Raw genomic sequence first — 15,759 nt, forward strand, 5'->3', positions numbered from 1 at the left:
TGACAGCAAAATGATAAGAAAACTAAACATTACAAGTAATACTATGTAAATAACTATTGTTGTTGCAAAACAGGATGTTTAAAGGAAAAAAAATTCCATGTTCTGATGGACAGAATGTATTGATTTATTTACATGGCTTCCAGCTGTGTGAATGGAGCAGCTCCCATGGATGGCTGGAACATGAAAGATGAAGTGAGTGAGCTGAGCTAAAGCAAGGCCTAAGTGAGCGCTATTCTCATGGGCTGTATTCACAAGAGCCAAATCTGCAACCTGACTCAGGCTGGCTAATCCTGAGGGTGTGAGGGAGAGTATTTTGAGTAGTAAAAACATATGTGTTGAAGTTTTGCAGTTCAAGTCCTTTAACTCTGCTTTTCTCTTTTGTGGTTAAACTTCCAGAAAACATAAAATTGAAAATTGTATTTGTATTTACTCTGGCCATGGAAAGTAAAGGCTGAATTATAAATTATATCAAGACAGGTTTGGGCTTTTTCCTTAGGACAAGTTTAGAAGTCTCATGTAAAAAAATCATCTAAGGGTTAAAGGATGAAGTAAAGGACTGCTGGCTCTGTGGCACTTTGAAGGATGCTTGCAGAGCATCTGCACAGAAGAAACCATACTGCAGTTTGTGATACGAATGACTTCAGACAGATGTTGTTACTCTATTCTCTGCTGCCCACTGTAGCTTCTCCTCCCTGCCTAGTGGGGCTTGTGCAGGGCACAGGGACCTGCATTCTGGCTGGCAAGCAGTAGCACACTTCCCAGAGGGAATTTTGTCAAGAGTCTCCCTTCTTAGGGAAGGCTGTAGTTTTCAGAACTCAGAATGCATTTATTTTTTCTTCCACAAAGTGGAAATACCAGACTGATTCTGTTAACCAATTTAGGGTGCAACCACAGAGGTGGGAAAAAGACAAAATATTTCCTCCCACGTCTAAGAAGAAATAACCTTTATATAAGGTGCTTTAGTCAACAAATTGTTTCATTCAAAGTGAGAATGACATGCATAACCCAGTCCTAAACCTATCCCCCAACATGCAAAGGTAATAAACAGAATCAACAGACAAGGACCAGCAAGTATGCTTTAGACAGGGTAACAAATGGCTCCTGCCCCAAAATGAGCAAATCTGAATATCCCATACATCCCAAATACTGAAAATCTCAGATTCATGCTCCAAATCAGAATGATTGCATGGTTGCACCTGCAGAGATAGCCAGCAGTAAATAAAGAAGCATTCCATAAACAACCAAATCCATAACCAGTAAGTTATAATATTTTTTTATTCATGTTAGATTTTCTATCAGTGTTTGAACATTAATATTTAGAGAGTTTGTACAATTTCCATTCAAAGCTTAAAATGAGAACCACGCTAGATCACAAATGGTAACTAAAACACAGTTCAGAATTGTATGAATATTCACACTCTCTTTCTCTCTTAACACTGTAAAACACTTTCTTTTCTCCAGGGGGTTTACAAGGAAAAGTGTGCACTGTAATTGTATCTCAGCAGTGTTCCAAAACATAATGGTATCATCATTACATATAAACTCTTTAAAAATATACTTCTGTCAAAAGACTTGATGACTACTATGTACACTACAAAAATAAATTTTCATATAAATAAATTATATGGCATAATTTTATCTTTGTAACTGAAATGACACAAAACCATTCCTACCACACAGGCAGGCAATGAGTCCCAGTTTGAATATTTTTTTTCCTTTTAATTCCTTACACTAAAAGCTACAACAAGTCCATAATGTAAATGTTATATACTCTTTCCTATTTAACATTAGTAAGCACTCTATACAAATAAAAATCCATTAAACAGTACAAACATAACTGTAATAGTGTTTCCAATAGAAATAAAATCCCTGCATTTTGTTTGTTATAAACTGGCATGACAAATACTGTAAGAAAAACATTCTTATGATACAAAAATATAAATATCACACATGATTAAAAAAGTTAAGAAACAAAACCAAAACAAAATAAATGTTGCCAGCCACTGAGTTCTCCCCTTGCCAATATGACTATCGAAGAAGGTGGTCTACATTGTGCACAAAGCAGCAGACAGCTCACCCACACACAAGCACGCAGGAAGACTCGGGCAGGGGCAGGTGGGAGACACTGCAGCTTGCCCTGGGCCCTTTCCCTCCGAGGAAGAGCAGGAAGCAAGGCAGCCTGCGGCACAGAGTGGTGCCAGTGGGAGCCCTGCCAGTCTCTGACACGTGAGCGCACAAGCTTGGTGGTTGAAGGTGGCTTCCAATTAGTATCATACAGTTTTGTTGCAGAGTGTGTATGATCTGAGGTCACTATGCTGCTAGTGCTAAATTGAGGCCCCTCATCTTTTTGTCATCAAGAGTTTTCATGTTAGACAGTGAACTGGACCAGTAGGCAGTTGTGACATTAACCCTTGGTGTGCACTGAAACAGTAGCTTATGTATCACAGGAATGACACCAGGCTCTCGCCACCTGCTCTTCGAGCGTTCACATTGGAGATCTGTAAACAAGTGCCTCATATCAAAGTGTTTTCAAGTGAGCAAAAAAGGCATGGAAATTTGTGCATTCTAATTATCCCCATTCGTTTTGCTGGCAAGGTCTGTAGGCAAAGATAGACTCCCTGAAGCCACTGGAGAAAAACACTTTCCCATCAAAGAATTGGCCACTGCTGTTCAGGTACACATAAAGAAAAGCCCCACCACTGCTGCGTTTAGAAACTGAATATTGGTTGTGTTTGGCTCTGAATACAAAAGTGAACATCTACCTGTTCTAAAAAAACAGCTTGGTGAAGGGCAGAAAAAAAGATTAAAAAAAGAAGACTGAGATAATGAAAACTTGTGTTGCATTATTTTAAATTAAGGTTCTTTGTTCCTACAGTTTGTTTCCAACTGAAACACAGATTGTAGTGTTTTTCCAGACCCTTCACCTGCGACAATCCCCTTTTAGTTTAAAAACAATAGTACAAAAAGCTAAATTAGTTTCGCAAAGAGATCCCAGTTTAGCTGTTATAATTAAAAGTGCCAATGCAGCATGGGAAAACACAAACAATAAAGAAAATAACTACCCAGGCTTTAAGTGTCATTACCATCCCGGCCCACCAGAAAGCCATTTATATTTAAAAGTGAATATACTTTTTTTTTTTTTAATCTTTCCATTTGATTTTTACTACTTACTATTAATTCCTTCCTGCCATGAAAATAAGGTGACCAAAGATACTGCTTTCAATGCTGTAATGACTCAGCTAAGCTGTGGCTGACCATTAAACAATCCATTATCCAGCCATTTCAAATTAACAGTATCAAAATAAGGCAGATGCTCATTGTATTTCTATAACCACCAGCACCTGTCAATATTCAGCACCTTTGGAAGTGAAAAAATAACGGTTATAGTGCTTGCACTTACCTGGCATACTTTGTGAGGGGAAAAAAAAAACCCTCAAAGCACTACATGAACTGTAATTAAGCCTCACAACATTCCTGGGAGGTAGGTAAGTGTAATTATAACCATTCTACAGAATGAAAGACTGAGGCATCGGGCAGTTAAGTGACTTGACTAAAGTCATGTGAAACAGGTCATTAAGGATTTGGGAACTGAAACATAATTCTAAACCTCAACTCCCTGTCTTCTCTAGTATTTTAGTTGGGCCTTTGATGATGGCAATCTATAGTTGTATATATTGGTAAACAACAACAGAGTTTTCACTAGTGCCTACTAAGAGGGAAAGCCAGACTCACATCAGCATCAGTGGGTTTGTAAGCCCACCAAGTGTTAACATACAGTAAAAGAGAAACTAGAGTACACCAGGAACATGCACACAAAAGCACGCATATTTCCAGATGCACACTTGGACACATACAGCAAAACAAAACCTGCACATAGCTAAGTCTATGTAAGCCTCTCAGATTAACTTGCTTTTCTTCATATTTGCTTCTTTTAAAAATTACCACACATAGCGTGTTTGAAAGTTAACAGGACATTTCATACTACCACAGGGTTGTGATACACAAATTTAAAATATTTTAAACAGACATGTACCTTAAAAAAAATCCTATTACATAAGCAATATTTGCATAGAATTGTACAAGTAAATTATAAAATATTTAAGCAGCAGCAACTTATGCTGAAATTTAGAACTAGATTAAGCTTAGTTGTGGCACAGATATCAATGTACAAAAAGTACAAAGAGCACACAATATTGTCCCCATTCTATTGCCCAAAGGCAAATTACTCCAAACTGTACTACTTTACATCATTCTTTTGTATATTACATATGTGTACATCTTTTAAATACTTAAAAGAAATATTTAACAAAATAATACAATAGGTTACAGTAACAGTGAACTGTTGTCCTGATGCAGCATGTGTTTTTTTACAACTTCAAGCAGTTCTTCTCTTCAAGCAGTTCTGGAATACAGTTTTCCATCTTTGGCCTCTTCTTTGCTTCAGTTATTACCCTGTACAAATAAGGAGAGATAAAAAAGCAAACATTCACTAAATTTCAAGAAAAACAAATCAAATGAAACCAACTCATTTCATTATTCTTGTAATTAGAGTTAGCAGTCAGGAAATGCTAGCTCTACTTTCATCTCAGTCATTAATTTCCTGGTGAATAAATACTGATGCCAGTTAGAAAAATGTAGATGCTTTAATTTCTAAGTTCGCAGTTTTAGATAGCTGTGACAAATTCAGTCAAAAACCAATGAATAGTTGAAGGAGAAGCATGCTACATTGAATACTGAGCTTATTTAAGAATCTCACATTACCATACCCTTCAGCTTGAAAAAACTAAGCCCAAGTATTATCTTATTCTGTGGATGCTAATATTTGTCATATTTCTAGACTGGAAGTCTAAAGGCATTCACGTCTGTTTACGCTTTGGGATGTTTGGAGAGACATTTTATAATTCAGAAAGTGGTTTCATTTTGAGTTATCATAAAAATTTCCATCAAAACTCAATGTGTGTATACACATGCATGCATGTGTACGTGCAAAATATTCTAGAACCAAAATAAAATTACTTGCTCTGCTCAGACTGGTGTCTGTCACTGAAAAGCTCAGACAAGCAAAGAGAAAAAGCAGTAATCCACAGATAAGTAACTACTCTAACACGTTCTTTTTCCCCTGCAAGAGAAGAGCATTGTAAAAATAGTGAGAAATAGTTTTTCATGTAAGAGGCCCAAGAAATTTTCAGTTTAAAAGCCCAATGGGCAGCTCTGTCCTGTACAAACCTGCAATTGCCACTGCAGCTGCCCCAGGTCACTGGGGAGGTCTCTGAAGGCCCCCCCAAAGAGCAGGGGATGCTCTGCTGAGCAGCACTGCACTAGACATGGTAGGACTTCCCACTTCTCACTTGGCTCATCTTCCGGAGGGATTCAGTCCTTATTATGGACTTTAAATGGACTTTCTTTCATGAAGTATTTCATTCAAGAGATGACAACTCCTGAAGTAACTGGCAATTTTAAACTCTCCTAGGCAATGTCATTTTATATAATGTTTTAGAGCATGCCTGATTCAGGGATCAGATGACAGGACTTACACAATGGTAAATGCAGTCACGCAGCTCAGAAACTGCTATACAAAACTCTACTTTATTTTCCTTATCTGGAAAACTGGGATTGTATGATACACTTATCCATTTTGCAAGGCTCTTCGAAGCAGTTAATACCTGAATGCACTGTGACTTCCCAGTGTTGCAGTGCACTATCTTAGCCAACCTCATGTCTAGTGCAAAATGTACTATATTCACAGTAAGCAGATTTAAGGTGATCAGTGTGACCTGTAAGTAGTGCTATCTATGAAAAGTTACCTCTGAGAAACTTTATTTTTCCTCTTTCTTTTGATCACACCAAGCTTTTTGACACAGGCCAAAGCTTGCATGGGATGGACCTACCTTATTGTGAATTGTTGCTAGGTATCCTTTCCTCACATTCAACATCTTGCAGTTCTATAACTTCCACTTTAGAATTTCTTCTTTCACACCGCACATTGAAAGGCACATGGGGGTCCTCAAATGGAGCATGGCTGGCTTCGTGATGTCCCTCGTAGGATGGAAAGCTTGCTCCCCGAGAGCTGTGGCTGTGCAGGGCAGGGTGGACAGCGACAGTGACTGAGGCCGAGGCAGTCACAGTAGTGATGGGCTGGCAGTAGGCTGCTCCTGTGGCGCCCGCAGCCCCGAATGCCGGGCTCCTCACGCTGTGGGAGCGAGCCTTGTGGCCCAAGCGATCCCTGCTGCTGCTGGGTCCCGGGTGCCCTTCAGTAGAAATTTCGAAAGCATCCCTGCGAGGGTGGTAAGGAGGTGGTCGCGGCCCTTCCCTCGCTTCCCTTTTGGGCTGCCTGCCCTGATGCCACGGCTGCTGTGCGCTGGGCTCTGGATTCGGCTGCAGCCGAGGGCTCGGCTGATGCCTTGCTTCCGGCTGAGCCACCTGAGAGAGACACGCACAGTTACGCCTCTGACAAAGCAAAGCAAGCAAATACTACACTTGCTTATATTTTGTGCTGGGAATAATAATAATAATAATGCTCTGACTCTACAAAGGGAATATTGTGGAATCTGATAATTGATTTTTCCATGGTTTTTGACTGAAGTTATTGAAACCTGGAAAGTACATCTTAAGAAAAACACAGGATGACAGCTGAAAACATTATTGTAAGATTCCTACATGCTGGTCCATCTTTTCAGAGGGATGGGTGACAAGCACTTGGTTTTAACAAGCAGAATTGCAGGCATTTGGAAAAGGCTATTCCATGCAGGGAATATACACAGGATGTTAGTAGGGTAGTTTGTATAGATGGTAGGAATCTGTTTTCTGATTTCCATAAAGAGCGTGAAGCACAGCAGCTACATCAGTCAATAAACCGTGACGAACTTCAAATGTGGCTGTGCTTGTACCTATTTCTAGGCCTCTGCTGAACAAAACCAGATCCGCGTTGCAGCTCAGCATGCAACATCAGCAGGGGTAGGAGACAGAGCTTTTTCACTTTCCTTTGAAATCGCAATTATGCCAACCCAGTAGGAAGATGCAACAAGGCCCAAGATTTGGTACAACACTTAAACTGCTTCCTTCTGGCTCTAATCTTTCTCCCCTAAATGTGCTGCCACAGAGAGGTAGATGATAGCAATCCACATGGAGCTGTGTGAAAGAGGTTGGATCCTGTAATCTCTCCTCCTCCTGTCTCTGAAAACAGTCATTAAACAGACTGAGAGCTCTCTCTTGTGGCTGGTGCCAATGGGATGTAACAGCAATTACCCATGCCAAAGGCCGTGCTTTTGTACCACCACTTTACCCCAGCTCAGTTCTAAAGGAGAGAATGAGGAAAACCTTCACTCCTTGCAAACAGGTTTTGGCACAAAGTCACAAAGTACAATCAGTCAAAATGAGTTTTCCACGAAAATAAACAGATTAAAAAAAAAAAAAAACAAAAACAAAAAGAAAAACCAAAAAACAAAACACACCAAAAAACTTCTTCTTGCCCGCCTGCTAATACATAAGAAAGCCACTTACAGTGGATCTTGCAAAGAGAGGATTCTCAGTTGCTTCCACTATTACTTGATGGACTGGTGCCCCAGGACCTTGTGTGGCCTCGTACTGATGCAGCTCTTCACTGATGCCAGACACTGTGGTTTGAGAGCTGTACTCAGAATCAGAGGAATCTGAAGCATTATTTGTGTGGCCAGGTGGCAGTGCAAACCTCACAGTACCAGGGGGTGGCTCAGGAGATGGTGTGGGCAATCTGTCCTGTCCATTAGCTGGAGAAACCTGATGACAGCAACACTTTCAGTTACATTCAGCTAGCTTTACGCTTTTAATCACTACTGCTTGACACAAACAATGTTCTTCCAAATACACCCTGCCAAGCCACAACACGCTTAGCAACAGTTTTCTGATGAACACAGATACTGAACTGAAAAAATTAATGGAAGTATAAAAGACATGACCTCCACCTGCAGATACTTATGTAAACAAGACTACACAGATTCTTCTGAATATCATTGTATCAGGAAGAGCATACGTGTGTGTATGTGCATGCACTTGCAAATATAAAAATAATACGTGGGCTCCCCTCCCCCTTCAGCAAGCACTAGCAGTGATTTCATAAAATCACCTCAATGGGTTGGGACAGTGTTACTACGTGTCTGTTTGCAAAGAGAGATGGATACACACATCATAGCCATATATGCAGTAATAACACACACATTCACATTGTTTGAGTAAGAGACAGGCCATACATACTGTTAGGAATTAGGAGAGTACACACTGTTGTCAAAACTGTTTTGCTATTATTAAAAGAACCCAAACACTTCTGAAATAGACCACTGCTGAATACTTACCTTGTGCTTTATTCTTGTGCACACACACATATATGTGAAACATAGCACATTGATTCTATTGACACGTGATAGAGATAACCCCTCATAATACAATAATTATATTAACTACAGAGCAGGCAATAAATGACCGACAACCAAAAATAAATTTGGTATCTGTGAATCCTGAGTCTGGACTTGGACTTTGCACTGTAAAGTCATCTGAGTGATGACATATCTAAGTGAAGCTTTCCCCACGTCAAAAATGCTACTTGAGGCAGGAGAATGCTGCAGGGAGAGGTGACTGGGCTGTGGGGACCTGGCAGACCAATCATGGTTATCAAGGTGTGGTCTGCCGACCACCACGGTGTGTGTTGGTCCACATAGGCCTTCCTGGTGGTCTGCTCAGTTAAACACTTCCAGGAATGCAACAGAGCCAGTGAGGTAGGAAAGTAGAAAATATGCGTACAAAACAAACTATCTCTTGCAAAATATTGAGGGAAATCCTTATTTTACAAATTTGTTTGCATATCACATTACGCTAGTAGTATAAATAACACTATCAGGTTTGCTTATTGTGACTTCTAAAACAAGACTTATTAAAAAACAAAAAAAAAAAAAAAAAACAGCTTTAAAAACTAGTATTATCAACTATGTAACAAACAGCACTTGTAATAAAAATTTATAAAGAACCTGAGCAAGAAACTTAATCCAAGAAAAAAAGTATTTAAAAAATACTTTCTAAAACTGAGGGGTGATTGAGGGGGACATAGTATTATTTTTCTGTTCACCATTAATTTTACTCACCTCAGGGTATGGTCCAAAGAATGAGAGAAGAACAGGAAGCAGCACCAATCCATTGAGAACTCCTAGAATGGTTAGGATTGCCAAAACAGCAAAGAAATACCTGAAGTACAGTTTAAATGGTTTGGGAGAGAGAATAGCCACTGTTAGAAACAAGGGATTACAAATTACTCCTGCATATGTTAAAATAATACAGATACTAAATTAACTCTAACATATTACTAACATAAAAGGAAACAATTATGTCACTTTCCATATAAAATATAGGTGTTTTTACCTTTTGAATTAGAGAAGCTACATTCCACAAAGTGTTAGTTGAGAAAGGAAACAAAAAAATTAAATTTGTTAATTTGTCAGAATCTGGAAGCATGTAATGTTATTTATGAATGTGTTACACAAACACAAAAATATGGAATGCCCAGGGAATGGCTGAATGGATTGAAAGCACAAATACAATGAAAAGGGGCCCCCATTAGTGAAAACCCAGCAGAAGCAAACAAATGAAGTGAAGGGTGTAGAATTTAAACAATTTAGTGTAGAACGAAAAGAAGTCCTCTTCTCCCTGCAGCTAATCCACTGTGAAATGCTTCTGCAACTTACAGCAGAATGTCTAATTAAATCTACAGTACATCAAGTAAGGGTTTTCCTTGCTGTTCATTAATCAAACTTAACACCTAGATTTCTGTGAGTTCCAGTTTTACCAAATAGCTTGAATTGCAACTCTTTTACAACACAGGAACCCGCTTTCTGCAAAGAAAATGCCCATTCTATAGTAAGCTTCAGCATTGTACTGAGTAAGAGCGCTCCACAATGGCAGAGCTGCATTGCAGGCTAATCTTTTGTTGAACAATTTAGCATCTCTGAATACTCTTGTTTTGCGTCAGCCAATTCAAACATAAAGGCTGAAATACTATGGAAGAAGAGAAAAGTGCACAAGTAGTTGTCCTTTCCCACCACTGAGGGCTAAGGTCTGGGATCCTTCATGAATACCAAGGTAAACCTGTCAGTAAAAGGAAAGTCTTGCTAGTTGGTATTTGGCACAGCTGGGGATCAGACTAAACTTAAGGCTGCATTGTAACTAATGATTTCAAGGACTCAGTCTTGGTAAATTCCTGGAGGAGAAGGCAAAGGAGAAGAACAGAGGGCAAGTTTGCTACTAATGGGTCTGCTGATTACATTGTCTAGCTGGCAACAAACTTTACTGCCTCCCTGTTTCCACATCTGATCAAATATATCAGACTCCTGTAAAACTATAAATATCCTGCTATTGTAAACATTTGGGAATTTCTGATCTGCATTAACAAAAATCAGCAAGCCAATCTACTCTACTAACATAAACCACCAGAACTTTAAACTGGGACACAGATCAACAACAGACATTAAAAACATTTGCATCTCATCCATCTAACGTTAGAATAAACAGGAGGATTATAGCTTTGACCAGTTGGTGTATACAGTGTCTGTTAATTTACTTAGTCTTCCACATTGCTGGACTAATCTGTCGCTTTCCGGAAGTTTAGGATCTTCTTCGCCCACTCTAACAATGCTCAGGCTCCCCATAGTTTATTCTATTATATTTTTTAAACACAGCAAACTGAAGTGAGATTGTGCTATAAAAACAGAAACTGATGGCCAAAAAAAGTAAAATAACCTAAGTTGAAAAGTTGAAAGGCTCATTTTATAAACTGAGAGCACATCCAATCCAAATTTGGTGTGAAGGGCTGCTACAATCTTCCATTTGCTATGACACAAAAATGTGTGCCAAAGTTTCATCTGTTAAGTAGGAAAGTAGCACACCAAAAATATACCCCTGTAAATTTAGGTTAAAACTATCAGTAACCTGTGCGTCAAAATGTTCCAACGCTTACAAAACCAGGTCCTAAAAGAATAATTATATTTCTTCAATAAAGTTAAAAAATAGAGATTTTGGGGAAAAAAAATTTATTTCAGGACATGGAATGCCTATACAGTAATAATTTTCATGTAGGTTTCATGAGATCTAACTACAAACTGCCTGCTTTCTTCAAATCTCTTTCATACATAAACAAAATGATGAGATTTAGCAGTCATTCTCTCAGTTCCTGCCCCTGACATTTGTTGTTCTTGTTGTCAAATGGATGTCAGTTAAGTCTAGTCATCTATCCAGCTTATGTCTACTTAAGTAGTTAAGCCATCTTTCAGAGCATTTTTATTTGGCCCAGCTCTACCTCAGTTCCATTTTAGGGCTTGGATTATTTTTTTTTGTGTGTGTGCACTACAGTTTACCACAAAGAGCCTGTGTTACTTCTAAGATTAGCCATTTTGCAGAGCTCCACAGGTTGTTTGGAATAGAAGAGGATCTGTTTCATTGCACTTCTCAAATTCCCCTCAAGAAAAGACTTGCTTTCCTCTATACTTGACAAACACACATTCTTAATTATATTCACAAGAAACAGCCTGCTTGTAGTTCTAAACAGAAGGGCCTTTAGGCTTTGCTGTACAAAATTTTAGTATGAAGTTCTGTGTTCGTATTTATGGTTCCCCAGCTCCCAAACAGCGCCTTCTCCCCCCCACATTCCCCCACCCCTTTTCCTCATTATGTAAAACCTACATAAGGATAGAAGGGGAAGCCCTGAGAGAGTCACTTGCAGCACAGTTGAATGTTTGTAGGTTCACATGTCTTTTGCATACAAATTCTTGTGCATACAAGAAATCTAGAGGACCTCAAGGCTAAAGGTCAGCTGCAGCTAATACTGGACAATACAAGATGCTTTGAACTAATTCAAACCCAGAATCAGTAAACTTTCTAAAGAGCAATATCTTTGTGTTCCTTCATGCTAAGTCTCAGATTTTCCTGGAACAGATTTTAATGTCAGCAAAGGAAACACTACCACGTCTAGCAAGTAACAAGGAGTTAATAACACAGAGGGAAAGCAGGACCATGACATAAGCATACTTGACACACCATGCATAGTAATAAAATGATAGATTCACTGAAGTGAATAAAAATTAAAAGCACACCTATTTTTATTTTTGAAAGAAAGTCAAAACACAAAAATGCTTTACCTGACAATAAAATCAAACTCTGATCCTGCAAGCATTAACACCCCAAGCAGAGTGGACACGGCCCCATCCAGCACTGGTGCAAACATGTGTTCCAATGCAAGGACAGCCCTATGGTTCCCGTCTCCTATGGCAGTTAAAAACGCCTGTAAAACAAAAAAGTTCATTTCCTTAGGCAGATGTATACAACCTTCCAAACAGCCTCTCTCCTAGTATACACAGATTTCCATCAGTTAATTACTCTAAACTACAGTTTATCAAAATTATCTCTGTAGCTGCCTAACCCTTGAGAGAAGGCTTGATCCTGCAGATATACCACATAGCAGCTGCTGAAGGCACACAACCAGAGTAAGCACTGGTAACAGAGTCAGACCATAATAATTCTGGAAGCAATGCCTACTTGCAACAGTAGCCTTTTGTCTCTGGATTTGCCTATTTCCACCAGAAAAGAATCCACATCCTAGTGAAAGCACTTCAGGTGTGAAAATTGCCTGGCTGTTCTTCTCATTCTTGTGGGTCCATGGCTTCTGTGACATTTTTTAACATTTTCATTTCACTCAAAAAGGTTTTGGAAACTTTTAGGACTTCAAAGCTGGCAGTTCTATACATACAAATTATCCTAGGAATAGTGCTGAACATGGTAGTGGCTGAGCAACAAAATCACTAGTGAACTGTCTTCATCCCTACAACTCTGTATGCATAAGCTTCATCAAGAACATGCAAATGCTGGTGTTATAAATTTGTCTAATCTGTGTATGACTTAATGGTTTAAGAAAACAAGAACATGACTGATCTTATTGTGATTTGTAAGGGCTCTCTTTAGTTAATTCCCTACTGGCTATTAAGATATGTGCTGAAGCAGCTATCTTCCTCACAGTCCTGGAATTTAAATCTCTCTTTCTACAACTAGAAAAAAACAAGGTCACAGTTCATAAGCAATAGCAAAACCTGACCCACTAGTGGATTGTGAATCACTCTTAAACTCAGTTAAATTTGGCATTAAAAGTTCCAGCACTATCGTTTTGGTTTACACAACACTGATTTGACTATTTATATGTTACCAAGTTTTTTATCTCCAGTGTGAATGTGAGAAAACCACTATTTTCAGTTTGCTTGGCATTTTACCTTCAGGCACAGGTGATCACTAAAGTCCTGTAAATTAAGTTTGTTTCTTCCCATCTAGAAACAACTCTTTTGTCCTTTTTTTAATTCAATTTTTTCTGTTTTAAGTCCTCAATACTAAGAAGCTGGCATTTCTTTCTTCCTCATCTACACTAACACTTCCCAAATGATTCCAAGTCCTAGCAAATTCATTTACCTCCACAAGTCTATCTGTATCAGCAAGGTAAAAAAAGATGTCATCACTTGAGGGATCCAATTGCTCCTCTTTAACCTTACCCTATTTCCACTCTGGTTTTTCTCAAAATGATTCTTTTCATTTAGGGTGACTTTATGTGCCCTAACTCTGTACATCACCTAAACCACTAGATAAACAGTAGAAAAATAGTTTCCTACAGACTGCATGTTTGTGCCCACTATTATTGGCCAATGGCTTCTGAAAAGAAGATGCAGATTTTACAAATGGAACACTAATTCAAACATGTTCACATTCAAGAAGTCCAAAAATACCAAATGACAATATCTGATTTTGAAAAACTCATCTGAAGAATTCTCTTTTGCAAGACAGGGAATCTACACACAAGAGGCAACAAAAAGCTGTGTAAAGCTGATGCAGCAACATTGAGGCTTCAGACAAGGATCATGAGAGTCTGGAATGAAGCAAGGTGATTTAAGATCTCTGTTTTCTCTATATAATTGCATTAATCAGACAAACAGGTATCACAGCTAATTATTCTTTCTTGTCTCCTGGGAGACTGACTCAATAGTCAGAAAACACCTCATCAAGATCAACTCTGTTCCATTGAGACAAACAGAAAGGTACACAAAACTGTGACCATTTTCCTTCTGAGAATCATGTAACTGACAAGAAACTGTGAGGATTTGTGATCTGAACACTGCCACAATTTTATTTTAAGACATTTTTAAAATGCTTCTTGATTTTACGTACCAAAGCAACATGAACAGTGAATTCCACACCAATGCCAACAGAAGCAATCAGGATAACCACAGGCACTGCACTCAGCTTTATTCCAATTAGACCCATCATGCCAAACAGCTCCACAGTCATCAGCGCCAGCACCACCACCTAGATGATTTCAAACATCTGTTAGTATTTTCTTATACTCCAGACAATGAGGAAAAAGACATTTCCAAAGAACATGGTTACCATAGGACATATTCCTCAAAGCCATCCTATATTCCCAAAGACAAGCTGCTCTTACTTGTTTCATTATTCTGAATGGCAACGAATGCTGCTGCATGCCACTCAAAATTACACCCTAAGAACCAGTTAACACATGAAGCACCAGCTTTGTATTGGTTACAATCCATCAGTGAACTGAAAAACCATTTATTCCTCCTTATCATGGATACTCCCAACAAGTACATTTTTCTTTTTCACTCATCTTTCAGACAATCCTTCCAAAAAAAGTATCTTTCAACTACCTGTATTTGAACTCTTTTGTAGAACTGCAAATGTAAGTGAGGATGTGTAAAGCACAGAAGAAACTGAATGCCATAATCAGCTGGTGAGTCTCAGGTTACAGAGAGACTCTCAGCTTTTAAGGTATTTGGGGGGGATTGACATGGGCAAAGTGAGCAGTTAAATATAAGGGGAAGCTTTTATTTTTCTTTCATCTACCTTGTAAAAAAAAAACTGAGGAAAAGGGAGGGAAGGAAATCTGGAGAATGAACTTTAAAAGTAGCTAAAACCAAGCAGAGGGGAAAAAAAGAAAAATAGACACACTTATAAAAGCAATGGTAGACTCTGAAAATAAACTCCTTTACCAAAGTAGAAAAAGTATGCACTGCAATAAATGATTTTATAAGCTAATCAATCAAGAATAATAACATAAATTGCTTGATAATGTGCTATGAAAAATATTCTAGACTAAACATTTACCTTTTAACATACCTGTCATATAAATGTACATTAAAAAAACTAGTAACTGTTTTATGCTTTTCTACTTCTGGCTTTTTATAAACCATACAATAGTTTATGGAATTTAAACATAGGGACATCATCATTCAATTTAACTTGAATGTTTACTGAGAGGCTTTTGGTGCCTTGCAGAAAGCATGGAGGAGTACTCATTGCAGTTTATAATTTTATGCTCTTTCTCCTCGCTCAGTTACAGGCTTTCCACAGTCCGTACAACATAAGCATTTCAGTTTTTTCTAGAAATATTGCATTCAGAAATGGCTGGGAAAATTTACAGACAAGCTAGTCATAAGCAACTGCCTTGAAAAATAATTATGTGTGACAACAGAAGAAAAGGAATACAGAATTTGAAATTGTTTTAATAAAGCTCTTAATTTTCCTCTGTGCCTTTATTTCTTATGTTAGTGCACATTTGAGCAAGAGTAAAAGTTTATGTACCTTTCTAAGAAACCTTTAAACCTGAAAAAAAGGTGGCCAGAAGATTAAGGCTATTAAGGTTTGTACCTTCAGCATGAACCCTACCCCTCAAGTTGAATAAATATATAATGA

General features: G+C 38.4%; 1 protein-coding gene across 4 annotated transcripts in view; it reads right to left on the reverse strand.

Annotated features, from left to right (window-relative positions):
* Positions 1–1,257: 1,257 nt before the first annotated feature.
* Positions 1,258–15,759, reverse strand: part of PTCH1 (patched 1) — a 67,499-nt gene continuing 52,997 nt past the window's right edge. For 3 of the 4 annotated variants that reach the window (XM_041399467.1, XM_041399466.1, XM_041399465.1), the window contains 6 exons: positions 14,218–14,355; positions 12,153–12,295; positions 9,111–9,210; positions 7,501–7,755; positions 5,889–6,420; positions 1,258–4,452 (listed from right to left, as the gene is read on the reverse strand). In XM_041399467.1, coding sequence (XP_041255401.1) covers positions 5,890–6,420; positions 7,501–7,755; positions 9,111–9,210; positions 12,153–12,295; positions 14,218–14,355 — 1,167 coding nt within the window. In that variant the 3' untranslated portion in view covers positions 1,258–4,452; position 5,889. Of the gene's footprint in view, positions 4,453–5,888; positions 6,421–7,500; positions 7,756–9,110; positions 9,211–12,152; positions 12,296–14,217; positions 14,356–15,759 lie in introns of those variants that run through there. The other variant, XM_041399468.1, reaches the window with a different exon arrangement.

The sequence above is a fragment of the Onychostruthus taczanowskii genome, unplaced genomic scaffold (assembly GCF_017590055.1).
Source record: "Onychostruthus taczanowskii isolate IOZ18803 unplaced genomic scaffold, ASM1759005v1 scaffold160, whole genome shotgun sequence".
Classification (NCBI taxonomy): Eukaryota; Metazoa; Chordata; class Aves; order Passeriformes; family Passeridae; genus Onychostruthus; species Onychostruthus taczanowskii.